This window comes from Panthera pardus, unplaced genomic scaffold, assembly GCF_024362965.1.
Source record: "Panthera pardus isolate Hobbes unplaced genomic scaffold, ASM2436296v1 HiC_scaffold_8, whole genome shotgun sequence".
NCBI lineage: Eukaryota > Metazoa > Chordata > Mammalia > Carnivora > Felidae > Panthera > Panthera pardus.
Window position 1 is genome coordinate 154612422 of NW_026527013.1, and position 18437 is coordinate 154630858.

General features: G+C 40.0%; 1 protein-coding gene across 5 annotated transcripts in view; it reads right to left on the bottom strand.

Moving 5' to 3' along the window:
* Positions 1-17342, bottom strand: part of BRAF (B-Raf proto-oncogene, serine/threonine kinase) — a 168012-nt gene extending 150670 nt beyond the window's left edge. For 3 of the 5 annotated variants that reach the window (XM_019452951.2, XM_019452950.2, XM_053897737.1), the window contains exon 1: positions 17000-17342. In XM_019452951.2, coding sequence (XP_019308496.1) covers positions 17000-17128 — 129 coding nt within the window. In that variant the 5' untranslated portion in view covers positions 17129-17342. The remainder of the gene's footprint in view (positions 1-16999) is intronic. The other 2 variants (XM_019452952.2, XM_019452953.2) reach the window with 2 other exon arrangements.
* Positions 17343-18437: the final 1095 nt, after the last annotated feature.

Here is an 18437-nt window from a genome sequence, read left to right on the forward strand (position 1 = left end):
CTTCAAAAAAAAAATAATAAATAAAATAAAAATAAATAAAAAATAAACTTTCTTCATCTGATTTCCTACCCCACTGGTTGCTCCTTCTCAGGCTCCTCCTCTTTTCTCCAACCTCGGCTCACTGTTTTCCTATCTCCACTCATTCCCTTGATGACCACATCAGTTTCATAGCTTCAAATACCATCCAAATCCCAAATTCAGGGCTGGGTAACTGCTATAATACACCCAAAAGGTATAAGAACTCAAATACAATGTAAACTTATTTCTTATCCATCTAATAATACTAGGTTGTTGAACAGGTTAGCAAAGTGGTCCTTATCCATACAGTATTCAGACACCCAGGCTAATCGACAACCTACCATTTACAATATATGGCTTCCAACTTACCCTTAGGATCATCTCAGTGCAGCCAACCAGAAGGGAAAAAACAGGATGGAGGGTGTTTGTATGGACCAGACCTAGAATTAGTGTATATCACATGTGTTCATATTACATTAGCCAGAACTTAATCATATAACCACACCTAACTACAAGGGAGAAATGTCTAAGTACATATTCATACTCAAGAAGAAAGTAAGACATAGATACAGTGAACAGTCTCTGTCACTGGGCCTCACTCCCAAACTCCAGACTCATAACTGCATACTCAACATCTTTGACATCTAATAGGTATTTCAAACATGCTCCAAACTGAATTTTTATTTATTTATTATTTTTATTTTTAGGAGAGAGAGAGTACACGAGCAGGGGAGAAGGGGAGGAGAGAGAGAATCCCAAGCAGGCTCCATGTTCAGCGCAGAGCCCGAGACCGGGCTCCATCCCATGACCCCAGGATCATGACTGGAACTGAAATCAAGAGTCGAATGCTCAACCAACTGAGCCACCGAGGCGCCCCTGGGTGGCTGAATTCTTAATCTGTGCCCTCCCCTTCCCCCTTGACAGCTCTCTTGCACACCTCACATTCAACCTATCAATAAATCCTGTTGGCTCTACTTTAAAAACATCTAAAATTTGGGGCACCTGGGTGGCTCAGTCAGTTAAGCATCCAACTTCGGCTCAGGTCATGATGTCACGGTTTGTGAGTTTGAGCCTCATGTCAGGCTCTGTGTTGACAGCTCAGAGCCTGGAACCTGCTTGGGATTCTGTGTCTCCCTCTCTGTCTGCCCCTCCCCCACTCTCACACTCTGTTCTCAAAAGTGAATAAACGTTAAAAAAAATTTTTTAATAAATAAAAATAAAAACATCTAAAGTCTGATCATTTCTATATACCTCTACTGCTACCATTCTGGTCTAGACCATTGTCTAGATAATTCCAAGAGCCTCCTCCCTGGTTTCCCTACATCTACCCTTGCCTCTTTACAGTCTATTCTCTACATAGCAACCAGAACCTTTTTGTTAAAAACACGTGGCTCAGTTTTGACTGCTTAAACTTTGAATGGCTACCCATTTCACCTAAAGCAAAAATCAATGGCTTTTGGTCATGCTTCTGTTCCCACTCTTACCCCAACACCTCTTAGATTCCACCTCCTACTACTTGCCTCCCTTCTTTAAATTTAAAAAATTTCTTTAGAGATAGATCACATGGGCAAACAGTAGAGATGGGAAGAGGGAAGAGGAAAAGAGAAAGAATCTCAAGCAGGCTTCACACCTAGTGTGCAGCCCCATATGGGGCTCAATCCCACGAGCCTGGGATCACTACCCGAGCCGAAATGAAGAGTCCAACGCTCAACTGACTGTGCTACCCAGGCACCCCTCAGCTCCCTTCTTTAAGCCACTCCAGCAACTTTGACCCTCTTGCTATTTCTCAAATAGGCAAGGCACATCCTGACTCAGAACCTTTGAATTTGGTTCTTCTGTCTGAAATGCTTTTCTTTTACCTCTTGAAATCTTTGCTCAATGTCAACCCTCTCAACTAAGGCCCTAACCTAATTTCCCTATTTGATTTTTTTTTTTTTAAGATATTTATTTATTTATTTATTTTGAGAGAGAATGCAAAACAGAGTAAGAAAGAAAGAGAAAGAGAGAGAGTGAGCAGGACAGGGGCAGAGAGGGAGGGAGAGAGAACCCCAAGCAGGCTCCCCACCATCAGTGCAGAGCCCAATATGGGGCTCAAACTCACAAACCATGAGATCGTGACATGAGCTGAAGCTGGACGCTTACTCAACTGAGCCATCCAGGTGCCCCTAATTTGTCTATTTTAAATTGCAACCTACCCCCCAAAATTTGCCCTGTTCTGTTTTGATTTTTCCACACAACTTATTACCTTCAAACATACTATGTAATTTTCTTTTTGTGTGTCTATCTGTCCCTCCCCCACTATATACACATACCTCCACCAGAATGTAAGCTAGATGAGGGCAGAGATCTTTGTTTTGTTTTCTAATGTACTCCTAAGCACCTAGATTACTACCCGGCATATTGTAGGCACTCAAATATTTATTTACTGAATACTTGAATAATGGCCTATGAAACGACTTACTACCAGTCATCAATGTAGTTTTAAAAAGATGACAAGTAAGGTGCACCTGGGTGGCTTAGTCAGATAAGCGTCCGACCTCGGCTCAGGTCATGATCTCACAGTTCACAGGGTTGAGCCCCAAATTGGGCTCTGACAGCTCAGAGTCCTGGAGCCTGCTTCAAATTCTGTCTGTCTGTCTGTCTCTCTCTGCCCCTCCCCGACTTGCACTCTGTCTCTCAAAAATAAATAAGCGTTAAAAAAATTGTTTTTAGGGGCGCCTGGGTGGCTCAGGCGCTGGCTATAGCTTGCTGGCTATTGTGAATAATACTAGCATCTCATTTATGCATTGTCTTATTCCATAGGAAATGGGGCTAACATTAATATTCCAGTGGTTAGAACATGTGTGAAAACCAGCAACTGCCATTTCATGGGTCTGAGCTCTGAAGCAAATGGCTGCTTCATAAGAACAAATATAAATAAGCCACACTGCAGGGATTAGGCGGTGAAGGCAGAGACCTCATTCAGGTTCAAGGCAAAGCCAGGACAGGGTTAGGAATGAGGAATTCACCGAGAGAGCTGTCAAGGCCAGTGTTGGGCCACCTCGCAGGACCCAGAGTGTGCAGGTGTGCAAAGATGTGGCAGGGCAGTGTCCTAACAGTCTGCAGAGCCGAGGGGCCGGGGCCCAGGCCCGCCGCGAGGAGACCTGGAGAATGAGCCACCTTCCTCCATTGGCGGTCCAGCACTCCGGCTTGTGGAGAGGAGCTGCTGAGCTGCTTTAGGGACTGGGACAGAGGGACGGAGGGCAGAGATGGGGATTGGCAACAGCTAACCCACTGTGCCCACCTGCATGCCCATCACCCAGTTCATCATAGCACATCCTCTCTCCAGTTCTTCCAGTGCAAAAAAGAATATAAAACTTTTCAAGGCAGCTTATAAACACAGCTCCCCTTTAAAATCACCAGTTGGGGGGGGGCGCCTGGGTGGCTCAGCCGGTTGACCGTCCGACTTCGTCTCAGGTCATGATCTCACGGTTTGTGAGTTCGAGCCCCGCGTCGGGCTCTGTGCTGACAGCTCAGAGCCTGGAGCCTGTTTCAGATTCTGTGTCTCCCTCTCTCTGTCTGACCTTCCCCCATTCATGCTCTGTCTCTCTCTCGGTCTCAAAAATGAATAAACCTTAAAAAAAATTTTTTTTAAATAATAAATAAATTGTTTTTAAAAGAAAGAGGACAAGGAATATGGTGGACCATAGCTTTAAAAATGTTAAAACACAAGTCCTAATGCTTACCATTTTTCCAATAAAGTCCTGAGACACAGTCTGTGTACTATCATATTAACACATTTTACCTCTTTCCTAAGACATGCTTACCAAAAAATATAAGTATTTTGTCACTGTGTGTGTCTTTAACTCAGTGGTGGTTTAAAGATAACACTGAATCTGGGGCGCCTGGGTGGCGCAGTCGGTTAAGCGTCCGACTTCAGCCAGGTCACGATCTCGCGGTCTGTGAGTTCGAGCCCCGCGTCGGGCTCTGGGCTGATGGCTCGGAGCCTGGAGCCTGTTTCCGATTCTGTGTCTCCCTCTCTCTCTGCCCCTCCCCCGTTCATGCTCTGTCTCTCTCTGTCCCAAAAATAAATAAAAAACGTTGAAAAAAAAAAAATTTAAGATAACACTGAATGTAATCAACATTGAAACAGTCCTATTAGGTCAATCAGCAACCTTATATTAAGAATTGCCAGGGGCGCCTGGGTGGCTCAGTCGGTTAAGCGTCCGACTTCGGCTCAGGTCACGATCTCACTGTCCGTGGGTTCGAGCCCCGCGTCGGGCTCTGGGCTGACGGCTCAGAGCCTGGAGCCTATTTCAGATTCTGTGTCTCCCTCTCTCTGACCCTCCCCCGTTCATGCTCTGTCTCTCTCTGTCTCAACAATAAATAAACATAAAAAAAAAAAAAAAAAAAAAAAAAGAATTGCCAAAAGTCTGTAACATCTAAAGCCCTGAGCTGTGTCACTGAACATCCTAAAAAATGCCATAAGTATTTCTGAAAGGAAAAATCTGAATATATTTATTTTTAATCTTGAAAATGAACAGAAAAATAACATGACTATAATTTTGTGAGGGGTTTTACATGTTCACAATCTCATTTTATTCTCATACCACTATGATCCACTTACAAGTTCAGTGGCTATCACAGGGGACGGAGGGAAAAAGCAAATGCCGCCATTGATAAGCAAGCTGCATAGGAATGGCTATGACACAGAACAGTTGCTAGAACTATTTAAACCTTTCTCTCAAAGAGTCATCCATGATAACCAATAACCAAAGTTTCCTTCATAAATATATACAGAAACTTAAGTGTCAAACTCAAAGGCAGAAAAATCCTCTACAACAGAGTTATCACAAAGTTACACTGAACTAAATGTTCATGCATAGTGAAACTAACTTCATATTGTGTAACTTAATATTAATATGAGAAGACACCTGCAGAAAGAAAATATGGGTGGAATATTTCAAATGTTAAAAGCGTTAAAAGTGTACAAAAACTAAGGGGAAATGAACACTTTCAGTGGTTGTACAATAGGAACGTAACGACTACAACGAATTGTAACCTCTTCCCTGTCTGAAGTTCTGACACCATTCCCATGGACATACAGTTATACAATTGTGTAAAAATGCAATTTTGAGGTATTTAGGAATAATTAATAGTACTTTACCTTTTTATATTAAAAAATTATAAAGGCAATAATTGTTTGGTATTGATAGGATACTTTTATAATGAATGGGAATGAAATTACCTTCATATAACATTACCAGAAATTATGCTAATAAGAACTCTAAAAAAACAATACCTACATAAGACTTAAATTACAGGGGCGCCTGGATGGCTCAGTGAGTTAAGTGTCCACCCTTGGTTCAGATCATGATCTCACGGTTCATGAGTTCGAGCCCTGCGTCAGGCTCTGTGCTGACAGGTCAGAACCTGGAGCCTGCTTCAGAATCTGTGTCTCCTGTCTCTGCCCCTCTCCCACTCACACTCTGACTCTCTCTCTCTCTCAAAAATAAATAAACATTTAAAAAAATTTAAGACTCTTACATTAGTAATTGTTATGTTTTTCTTCAAGTTACAGAGAGATTTCTAAGTAGATGGTATAACTTTAAAAACAGAGAAAAAGGGGGCGCCTGGGTGGCTCAGTCAGTTAAACATCTGACTCTTGGTTTAGGCTCAGATCATGATCTCATGGTTCGTGAAACTGAGCCCCGCATCGAGATCTGTACTGACTGAGCATGGAGCCTGCCTGAGATTCTTGCTCTCTCTCTTTATGTGCTGCCACCCCACTGTCTTCTTCTCTCAAAATAAATAAACTTCTCTGGTCTCTGTCTTCTCTCAAAATAAATAAACTTTTTAAGAAGAAAACAAAAATAAAAAAAATATAACAGAGGAAAAGAGATTAGACCCAGGCTGAGAATACAAAAAATTCAGGTTCTAATAAATATTTACAACATTACTGCTGGAGCTATTAATCCCCTTTAATGTTAAAAGTCCATCTATGAGACCAAACAAATTTATTTTGCAAAATAAATGTGATAATATAGAAAATGCAGTTTAGAAATTCTAACAGAGGAACGAACAAACCTAAGCAGCATTTTTAACTGTTTATTTTTGGGGGCGCCTGGGTGGCTCCAGTCAGTTAGGTGTCTGACTTTGGCTCAGGTCATGATCTCACAGTTTAGTCAGTTTCAGCTCTAAGTTGGGTTCCGTGCTGACAGACTGGAGCCTGGAGTCTACTTAGGATTCTCGATCTCCCTCTCTCTCTCTCTGCCCTTCCTCTGCCCTTGCTCGCTCTCTCTCTCTCTCTCTCTCTTTCTCTCTCTCTCTCTCTCTAAGATAAAAAAAATAAACATTTTTAGAAAATAAACTATTTCTTTAAAAAAAATTTTTTTTAATGTTTATTTTTTGAAAGAGAGAGACAGACAGACAGAGAGAGCATGAATAGGTAAGGGGCAGAAAGAGATGGAGAATCTGAAGCAGGCTCCAGGCTCTGAGCTGTCAGCACAGAGCTGGATGCGGGTCCCGAATTCGCAAGCATTGAGATCGTGACCTGAGCCAAAGTCAGACACTTAACCAACTGAGCCACCCAGGCGCCCCTTAAACTATTTCAAAATTAAAAGCATCCTAAAATTTCATTTAATTTAAGCTATTCTAAAAATAGAAAGTCTTTTTTTGATGTTATTAATTTAATGGTTATATATTTAAAAATATAAAATATAAAACACGAGTAGAGTATTTCTCAATGTAAACACAAAGTATCTTTTACAAAGGAAAAGCATTTTTTAAACACACTAATTTTGAAACAACAGTTGAAAATGGTCTGCCAAAATGTTGAGCTTCTCTCTCCCTAGAAGAGCATTTTCCAAATTTGCAAGGTAGCCAGATACAACTGGAATAACACTCCTTACAATGTGCACAAAAGCCTGGATACTATCTACCTTCCCACACAGCCCTGTACGAGTCAGGTATCCAAGACTTATGCTCTATGAACATGTTGGCTGATTTTTTGTTTAATACCTAGATGAAAAACATGACCAGAAATAGTTTATCTTGTAGGGACTTCCCCTAAGCTAAGCAATCACCAGTGTAATTAAAAAAAGATGAAGGATCATATGAGCCACAATGAGAAAGGTAGAAATATGACCAACAATCACCAAATGCTTATCCTTAGTAAAAACAATTTAATGATGCCTTGAAGATTAATAAAGGTGCTAATTCTGGAACATCACAGAACATGACATAGGTTTCAAATAGAAGAACTATTACAATGAAGATGGAGAATAACAGAGTAGAAACTAATATCTTCCACCAGCTGACATTTTCAGTGACTTTTGTAGTGAATAAACATCTTAATATACTTTCACCCACACATATCTTCTTTACAGTTAATATTTTTGCAATATGGTAAAAAGGACATTATTGACTGCTTTGTGCAACCCACTGAAACATCTCCTTCATTTCTTATAAAGAAATGAACTTTGAATGAAAGTTTTTCTTTACCTGCCATTTTTTCATGAACCTCACCACCAAATAATTCAAGATAGGGGTGCGCTAATTATAAATAGCAGTAAGTCTTTGGCTTTTGGGGGTAGAAAATACTTTTCAGAATAAGAAAATTATGGACCTTTTCCTTCTAAAAGTATAGTTAACACAGGAAATTCAAAAATCAAATTTTAAAGTTCTAAAAATCCAAAGAATTGGTTCTACCTAATTTTAAGACTTAACTATAAAGCTATAGTCATCGAGATAGTGTGATATTGGCCAAAGAAAAGACATATAGGTCAATAAAACAGAGTTCAAAACTCACATATATGATCAATTGATTTCAATAAAGACGCTAAAGTAACCTGACAGAAAAAAGTTTCTTCAACAACTATGAAACAGGACATCCATATGAAAAAGAATGAACTTTAACCTCTACTTCACAACATACACAAAAATTAACTCCAAATGGATCACAGACCTATGATGTGTAACAGGTGAAACTGTAACATTTCTAGAACAAAAACATAGGAGAAAGTATCATGATCTTAAATTAGGCAAAAATTGACTAAATAGGGGTTCCTGGGTGGCTCAGTGAGTTAGGCATCAGACTTTGGCTCAGGTCATGATCTCACGGTTTTGAATTCGAGCCCTGCACTAACGTTGCAGAGCCTGCTTGGGATTCTCTCTCTCTCCCTCTCCCCACTCGCATGTGTGTGCACGCACGCTCTCTCTCTCTCCAAATAAATAGATAAACTTAAAAAAAAAAGGATTTACTGAATAGGACACAAAAAGCAGAAATCATAAAAGAAAAGATGATAAATTGAACTTCATCAAAAATAAAACCTCTACTCTTCAAAAGACAATTAGGAAAATATAAAGAGAAGCCAGACTGGGAGGCATGTGCGAAACAGATATCTGACATAAAGGACTTGAATCCAGAATATAAATATAGCACTCTTACAACTCCACAAGAAGATAAATAACTAAATAGAAAGATTTAAATGGGAGACTTCACTAAATATGTGGATAGTAAATAAGCACATAAACAGATACCCAACAACATTAGTTATTAGGAAAATACAAATTAGAACCACAATGGGCAACTACTATATATCTATCAGAATGGCTAAAACTAAGAAGACTGACAATACCAAATGCTGGCAAGGATACAGAATAACTGGAATGCTCATTCACTGTGGGCAGCAATACAAAACGGTATGGCTAGTTTAGAAAATTTTGGCAGTTTCCTTTCTTTTGTTTTGTTTTGTTTTAATTCCAGTGTAGTTAACATACATTGTTGTTATTAGTTTCCAGTGTATAATATAGTGATTCAACAGTTCCATATATCACCCAGTGCTCACCAAAGTAAGTGTACTCTTAATCCCCTTCACCCATTTCACCCATCCCCCTACCTCCCTCCCTCCTGATAACCATTTTATCTGTAGTTACAAGTCTATTTTTTGGTCTCTTTTTTCCCCTCCTTTGTTCATTTGTTTTATTTCTTAAATGCCACATAAGAGTGAAATCATATGGTGTTTGTCTTTGACTTATTTCATTTAGCACTATACTGTCTAGATCCATACATCATTGCAAATGGCAAGCTTTCATTCTTTTTATGGCTGAATAATGTTCCATTTTACACACACACACACACACACACACACACACACACACACACACCACTTCTTTATCCATTCATCAGTGTATGGACACTTGGGCTGCTTCCATAATTTGGCTATTGTAAATAATGTTGCAATAAACACAGGGGTGTATATATCCCTTCAAATTAGTGTTTTTATATTCTTTGGGTAAATACCAGTAGTGTGATGACTGGATCGTAGGGTAGTTCTATTTTTAATTTTTTGAGAAACCTCTATACTGTTTTCCATCAGTGGCTGCACCAGTTTGCATTCCCACCAGCAGTGCACATCCTCACCAACACCTGGTTTTTCTTGAGTTTTTGATTTTAGCCATTCTGACAGGTGTGATATGATATCTGATTGGCTTCGATTTGCATTTCCCTGATGATGAGTGACATTGAGCATCTTTTCATGTGTCCGTTGGCCATCTGGATGTCTTCTTTGGAGATATGTCTGTTCATGTCCTCTGCCCATTTTTTAATTGAATTGGTAGTTTCTTATAAAGTTAAATGTATACTTACCATACAACCCATCAACCCTGCTTCTAGGTCCTTACTCAAGAAAAATGAAAACCCACGTCCACACAAAAACCTGAACCCAAATATTTATGGCAACCTTTACTGCAATTGCTGAAAACCAAAAACAACCCTACTACCCCATCAACTGGTAAATGCAGAAGTTGTGGCATATCCACACAATAGACTACTACTAAATAATAAGCAAAAACTAATTGCTGATACATACAACCTGGGTGAATCTCAGATGTATCAAACTAAATCATAGAAGCCAAATACATAAAACCACATACTTTATCATTTCATTTATATAACTTTCCGGGAAAGTATATAGCTTTCTGGGAAAATAAGACTAGAGACCAGACCAGTGTCTGCCAGGAACTGAGGGTCAGCGAAGGGGACTAAATACAGAGGAACTAGGGAACTTTTTGAGATGATGGAAACGTTCCGTATCTTGATTGTGGCAGTGGTTACATGACTATATACATTTGTCAAAACTCATCAAACTATATAGTTAAAATGGCACATTACAGTATAGTAAACTATATCCCAATAAACCCGACATTTTTTCAAAAAGCAATGATCAACTTCCTATAGACCTCTAACCCACACCTTCATTTCAGAACTTTTAATAGGATATAGTCAGTCTCCCCTAGACCAGTAATCTGAAAACTCTGGCCCATGAACTAAATCTGGGCTATCATCTATTTTAATACAGCCCACAAGAATAGTTTTACATTTTTAAATGTTGAAAAAACTTATAAGAATATTTCATGACACATGAAAATTATATGAAATTCAAATTCCATTGTCCGTAAGTTTTATTGGAACACAGGCTAATTCACTTACAGAGTCTATTAGCTGCTTTTGTGCTACAATGCCACTGTTGAATCTGTTGAGTTGTTTTGACTGAGACAGAGTAGTTAGGCCCACAGTGCATAAAATTTTACCATTTGACTCTTTACAAAAAAATGTTTGCTGACCACTATCTTAGATACAAGTTGTTGACATTTTCTACACAGATTATTACAATTGGGAAGATTTATGCCAGTACACATCTCTAAAATTTTCACAGCCATAAAAGCCTCTTTTTCAAGGAAACCAACATGCAAAGCAGATAACTGAAGAGCTTCAAGAGTTAAAGTGTAGAACTAAACAGAGCCTTTTCGTAACTGCTGAAGTTACACCACCCTTCAAAATGCCTGTTACAACCAATTTGTTATCAATCTAGTAAACTGATTTATGCATAGCATAAAAAAAGAGAACTGAGGGACGCCTGGGTGGCTTGACTGGATAAGCATCTGACTTCAGCTCAGGTCATGATCTCGTGGTTCCTGGGTTCAAGCCCTGTGTCAGGCTCTGTGCTGACAGCTCAGAGTCTGGATCCTACTTCAGATTCTGTGTGTGTGTGTGTGTGTGTGTGTGTGTGTGTGTCTGTCTCTCTCTGCCCCTCTCTCACCTGTACTCTGTCCCTCTCTTTCAAAAATAAACATTAAAAACAATTGTAAAAAAAGGAGAACTGAAAAGTACAGAAAAACAGAGTGCATCATATCTAATAAGGTTCCATTCACTATTTCTTTCATGAAGTATTTGAGTACTTATGTGCCACATATTGTTGCAAAACACAAAGATTAAAAAAAAAAACTGTACAAAACAGGGATACCTAGGTGGCTCAGTCAGTTAAGGATCTTGATTTCAGCTCAGGTCACGATCTCAGGGTTGTAAGATCAAGCCTCATGTTGGGCTCCACACTGGGCATGGATCCTGCTTGAAATTCTCTCTCTCTCCCTCTCTCTGCCCCTCCCCCACACATTCTTTCTCTTTAAAAAAAAAAAAAGTTTAAAAAATGTACAAAACAGACAAAAACTGTTTCTCTCCTATGTATGTATTAGGGTAACTGAAAACTTGAATTTCTTACAGTGGTAGTTTTTTAAAAATTGTCTAGTGCTCTACAGTAATTTAAAAACTACCATCCTATGGTATATTTTTCCCAAAAGTGCTGTCAGTAACTGCAGCTATATTACAAGAATGAAAATGATGTTTCATTTGATGTTACAGAGCTTCCCAAAGACATAAAGTTAATTGAGTTCAGAGTAATTTTTATACTCTGTATCAAGTACATTCCCAGGACCCCGAAAGGAATGTTAAGTTACTGGGCATCAATTTCCCTCCATATGCATAGTCTTGATGGAAGAAACAAGACTAATAGTTTTTTAAGCCCAAGAGAAAACATGGAAACCAAAATAATCTCAGAGGGTAGAGGGTAGAAAAAAAATAATTGCTTAATGTTAGGGTGTAGGCTGTATTAAGAGTTTCTTCTACCACGCTAATTATGTATGATAGTAAATTAGGTTGGTAGCCAAAAGAAACTAAAAAATAAAAACTACCTCCCAGAACACATCAATGCCTCCAGCAAATATTTAACGAAGGAACGATACAAATGAGACTACCTTTTTGGTTCTTTTATTATCTGTAACATTATGTCTACAAAAGCAGTAGACATAATTGAGAAGTCAGTTCTCTAACTATTGCTGATCCTAACCTCACAGAATAACCAATGTGGAACAGACGAAAGGAATGAGTAAAGGACTTAATTCAACTTCTGAGGAAGATGAAATCCAGTAAGAGCTACTGACAATAAAAGCTTATTTTTAAAAAAAATTTAATGTTTATTTTATTCATTTCTGAGACAGAGACAGAGCATGAGCGGGGGAGGGGCAGAGAGACAGGGAGACACAGAATCTGAAGCAGGCCCCAGGCTCTGAGCTGTCAGCACAGAGTCTAATGCAGGGCCTGAACTCACGAACCGTGAGATCATGACCTGAGCCGAAGTCGGTCGCTCAACCGACTGAGCCACCCAGGCGCGCCAATAAAAGCTTATTTTAATGACAATTTGAGGCAGAAATATAGGAAGCATAGCAACATACTGCATTTCCTAGAACAAGGGAATTGTGACACAAAATGTTCACACTAAGAACTCAGCTAAATTAATACCAAGATGTCAAAGGAAATATGCACTTTTCAATTCTAAAGGAGAATACAATTTTATGATTGGGAGAAAAGGAAAAAGGAAGAATTCTAAGCAGCTGCCACATTTAACAAAGTAAGCATCAGGTCACAGAAAAGCCTAAAAAAAACAATATAGCCTGCTCCTTCCCTCTCTCCCCCACCACTCAGAGAAAATAGGTTTCCAGGTGTTAGATCAGCTTCCTATCCATCCTTATCAGGAAAGCAAAGGACAGGGAATTGAAAAAAAGTCAAACCTCTCTCTAGCTTGTTATCCTAATATAATTCTTCTGGCCTATTATCCAAACAAGATTAAATCAAGTTTGCTTCGAGTTTACTACATTCAAAGATTCAAGCATCCAGAACCAACATTCCTTTCTTATCGGTTTACTGACAAATGATTCCTTTAACAGCCAGCATATGTAAGTGACTGATTATCAGATAGTTTTCTAAATAAAAGTAGATGCCTAAAGGAGGGAAGGAGAGAAAGAGTACAGAAAGGGACCAGTAAAAATATTAAAGACAAAAACAGCTATCTTATAGTTATGCCTAACAGGCATGTTTTGACCACCTTCAAAAATACCTAGACAAGTATTAGCAGCAATACCAGAACTAAACAAGCACGCAGTACCCTAATGGGACTATCTCTGGTTTTTCATGGTTTATAAATATGTGTTTTAATACAGTGAACCACATTATAAAGATTCCATCCCAGAATACTGCTTAGTCAATGCATTATTATAATTACATAGCTTAACTAAGGCAGGCAATAAGAAATCATGAAAACAATATAATTTTAATTGTAATGAATGATAAGAAGCTCCTTCTACAGAAACACTACAGAAGAACTGTTAACAAATATCATACCCTAATATAACACGTTTTTCAAATAAATGTATTCATTATACTATTTAGTCACAATATCCCAATATTATACCATATAGTCATAGAAAGAAACATCAGGGAAATATAAATGGTCAGAAATAAAGGTTTAATACCACAAGTATAAGCACATTCATTTCATAAATATTTAATAAGATCCTGTTATTTCTAGAATATTCTACTTTGAGGTCTACAAATACAAATACAGGACAAAAAAATTTGTTCACTTCCCAACATACATCAAAAACTAAAATCTACATTCTGTGTTCAAGATGTTTGATAACAAGTAGTAAAAAAAATCTTTAATATCCAAAAAAAATTATTATTTTTTTAAAAAAATCACAGTATTACCTAATGAAATGTAAAACATTTTGCTACATTAAGTTTAAAATATTAAAACCACATATACTATATCATACAAGCATTAAAAAAGTTCTGGATATACACCAAAATGTTTATACTTTTATATCCCAGTGACATAATTAGATTTTTTTCTTTTTTTTCTTTTTTTTTTTTTTTACTTACAGCTTTGTAATTTTTCAATAATGAATGTGTTTTCCCTCTGTAGTCAGAAATTTTTTAATGCACCTGAAAGCTGAAATTTCCCTCTAAGAAACTTAAAAAAAAAAAAAAACCCTCTATTTTAATGTCAGGCAAGGGAATTCTTTAGAATGTGTCATTTTACCAAGCACAACTTTTCATTTCTTTCCATGCACTTGGCAAGTCTACCTCTTTAAGTGCACATAAGGAAGATAGTTCAATTAAAAGACCACACACAGTACCTTTCAGTTTTCGCTGAATTAACAATATCAACTTCAAATTTTAAAGTATTTCTTAGAGGAATTTATTCTGCCATCCATAACATTGATATCTATACTCAAAAGAGATTCACTTTTAATCATTTATTCTCCATTCAAATACCTTTTATATCAGCTCTTGTAAGAAATTATAGAGATAAAACTATTCATCAATAAACATTAAAACCTGAGTGGAGGACGCAGCACACAACACTTCTAACTAATTAAATTTAGTTACGAGAGTTAGAGGAGTATCCTTGTAGTTTTAGGAGATACCAATACGTTTTCTAATTATTGGCGACTTAAACTTAAATTCATTAGCCTAGTGATTCTCAATCATTAACACATGAGAACGGCACAGGAAGTGTGCCAAATACAGAAACTTATGGCGCTAGCTCTCACGTACAGAATCAGAATCTTCAGAGGGTAGAGCTCAAACAATCCGGCCCTTTCCAATTAGATAGCGGAGATTATACATAACAAAAGACTTCTCTATATCATTGCAAACTGTTCTACTAAGTCTTAAAGTTCTCAGTATAAACAATGTTATGGTCAGAGAATTACAATTTCATGACCCATACCCAATAATTTGTCCATTCTTCCATTCTGTAATAGTCTTCAAAGTTAGAATTCAACAAAACCACACATACACTACAGAGTAAAGGGAGCCTGGAGGCACCTGTGCCTGGTAAGACAAAGGCATATCCGATTCATGGAAAAAATAGACAGCAGATGTGACCCCTAGTATTTATCCATTAAAAACAATGTATCCTAAAAATAAATTTCCATGTCAACGGAACAAAGCTGTTTATAAATAAGAAGGAATGTGGAGGTGCAGGGAAGACAAGAGGAAGCTTCAGAGAGTTAAGAACCAAAAGTCAGGAAACAAGGCCGAATGAATGGTTAACTGGGGACAAGGAAATCAGAATAAACTAGGAAATGGAAGAAGGAAAAGAGCTATCCTTAGAATACAAGAAGTTGGTGAAAATGAACAGATGTTAGAGGAAACTGATCTGAGCAAAAATGCAAAGTAAAAATTAAGTGGAAAGAGGTGCAATTTAATGAAGAAGAAAACACACGAGAACTTTAGACCAGATGATGGCATAGAACACATCATGGGCATAGATGGAGGTGGTATAGGAGACTGAGAAACAATTATAATTGTGAACAAACTAATACTAGAGCAAGCATATGGGGTGAATTTCCAAAGTAAAGATGATGAAGCAGGAAAGAAGCACTGCATACATAGAAGAAAGAGTGAGACATTATGAGAATTGGGAAACAAAATGTAAACAGTACAGAAGGAAAGAGAACTTTGAGCAAAGTCAACAGAATTAAATCACATAATCTAATCAATAACTACAAAGCACAGTTATTATACTAATATCTCATTATCTGCAAAGTATAATAAAGTGTATTACTCTATATAATACAACACCAGATAGTAAATGGAGTAAGTTTTCCTTAAAAACCAAATGTAAATAATTTGACAAGGTGATAATAGGCTCAATAATGCAAAAAACAGGCTGAGAGAAGCAGAAGCCAAGCAGGAAAAAAGGAAAGCAAAAAACTGGGACAAAAAGGAGGACAACAGAAAGAAATCAATCAAATCTATTTAAAAACGGGTAGGAAAAAATAAAGAGGTATGAATGCACAATGGAAGACTAGCCAAAAAGTGCCAGTAGTTCAAGTGAAACCTGATGGAATCCTGACAGCTTCAGGATTCAGAAGGGAAGGAGCTCCAAAGCCTCCAAACGGATTTATGAAGATAATAGATAACAATGCTAGGGAGCAGGAGAATGATCCAGAGGGCCTAAAGAGAACTAGGGTAAGAGAAGTGCAAAAATGGTCTTAAGTAGATACTGAGGCTACAAGGCTGGCAGGTCCGACAACCGGCAAAAGAGCGGAGCGGCCGATGAGAATGGGATGGGGGGGGTGGAAGGGTTACCACTCAGCGACAGAGCACAGGCAAACATAAGAACCGGGGCCCTGACGCCGGGAAGGAGAGGAGAGCGGAAACAGTGGGATTTAAGATTGAAAAAAGTAAAAATTAAATCAAAACCATCTGCTGGGTAAAACAGGTGAAAAGAAATCCCCAAACAAGTAGAAAAGTGGAGGGGAGGGCAGAGGCCTGAAAAGGGAGACATCAGGGAGAGTGGAGGGGAACGATGCGCCCCATCACCACCACCACCACCACCCCCCCCCCCCCGACCGTGTAGTAATTACAATGGTAACTCAGGCTGGGGTCCCGGCCCCGGCTACTAACCTACATCTATCCACCTGGATGCCGCCCCCCTTCGCCGCCCCCCCACCCCAAAATAACGAAAACATCGAAGAGATGAGAGCCTGGCTACCTTCAGCCAGCCGTGACCTTCTCGGACCAACCCTGAGTCTCGCCCCCTACTGATAGCCTCCCGCTCAGCCAATGCCGCCTGAATCCCCCAGACTGGGGTGCGAGCCAGGGAAACCCCCCCTGGGCCACTGTGTGTGTTTACGTAGCGAGGAGCCGCATGACGGAGAGGGACACGGCGGGGATGCCCATCTCCCACCCCGCAGAACCCAAAGGAGAAGGTGGCTCAGGGCACCAGAGCCCCCACCGTCACCTCTTTCCCCCCAAAAACACCAGCCAGCCGAGCCCAGAGACCTGAGGGGTGTAGGGTGCGCCGGCACTCACCTCCTCGGGAATGGCAGGGTCCGCAGCCGAAGAGGCCGCGGCGCCGGCTTCGGGCTCCATGTCCCCGTTGAACAGAGCCTGGCCCTGCTCCGCGCCACCGCCGCCGCCGCCGCCGCTCAGCGCCGCCATCTTATAACCGAGAGCCGGGGCCCGAGCGACCGCTGCTGGGCGGGGAGGGGGAAGAGAGGCGGAGGGCGGGGGGAGGCGGAGGCGGAGGGCGGGGGGCGGCGGGGAGGGACGGCCCGGGCGGCGCCGGCGGCGGGAGGGCCCCTGGGCCACCTCAGGAACCGGCCCGCGGCCCCCGGCGCAGCCGAGCCTGAGGGGATTGGGGGAAGGATGCTAGGCGGGGGGCGGGGGAAGGGGGCGGAGACGACTAGAAGTCGCCGCGGCAACGGCGTCACCCGCGTCACCCGCGTGTCACGGCCGTGACGTCACCGGGGTGCGTGACGTAATCCTAGGAGCGCCCTCGCGCAGTCTTCTGGGGAGGGTTCTTTCCTTTCGTGCCCACCCTCGCGCGTGCACGTTTCCTCCGCTCTGCCGTTTCCATGGCTCCGATTTCCTACTTCGTTCTCTTCCCTGTGCTAAACCTGTGCCGTAATGTGGGATTTACTAGAAGAGCATGGGTGGTGTTCGAGAAGTTGAAATCCTAGAGGGAGAAAGATGGGGAAGCCCATACTGCTTCTGTTTTTTCCATTACAGCGAGTGTCTCTGTCGTTAAAATAAGACTTGAAACCTCAAGGGGGAAACATCTGAGCGAATTTGATAGAAATATATTTAGGAACAGCTAAATTATCAGAATGATTTTTGTATCCGTTTCATTAAAGGATCTGGCCTGCTAAAGTAGGTCTAAATGGAAGTCTAAAAGCTTTTCCCCATTATTGAGGAATAAAACGTTTTCTTTAAGTGTGTTTTTCGTTTTGCAGATTCATTCAGCAAATGTAAGTGGAAAACTTGTCGTGTGCAAGGGCCTGCACAAGACACAGCATTCCAGTCATCTGAAGCATCAAAACTTAAATGATTTTTATTTTCAAGAAAATCAATGAAAACATTTTAAATGCTTCGTGCCTTTCGTGAATAGAATATTCTAAGACATTATCTGTAAAAAGTATGCATGAAAATAAGAGTTAAATTCCCTTTGTGAGGCCCAATTACAGAATGAAATTAAAGACACCCAATCCGTTACTAAAAGTACATTTATTTTAAAGGAAAGGGAATATGTCCGGGGGGGGGGGGCGGGGCGGGGGGGGGGGCGGAATAAGGAATGGAGAAATAGGAGTGAGAAACACAGTGGAAGATACTGTGGCCCTACTGATGCTGTACAGTTTTAATCGCCAAAGTAACCAAACTATCAAGTTATAGAAGCATTGAGTGAACTACATTTCTTTACTTCCCATGAGGAGGAAATTCACCAGTGACCTCCTTATAGTATTCACCATGA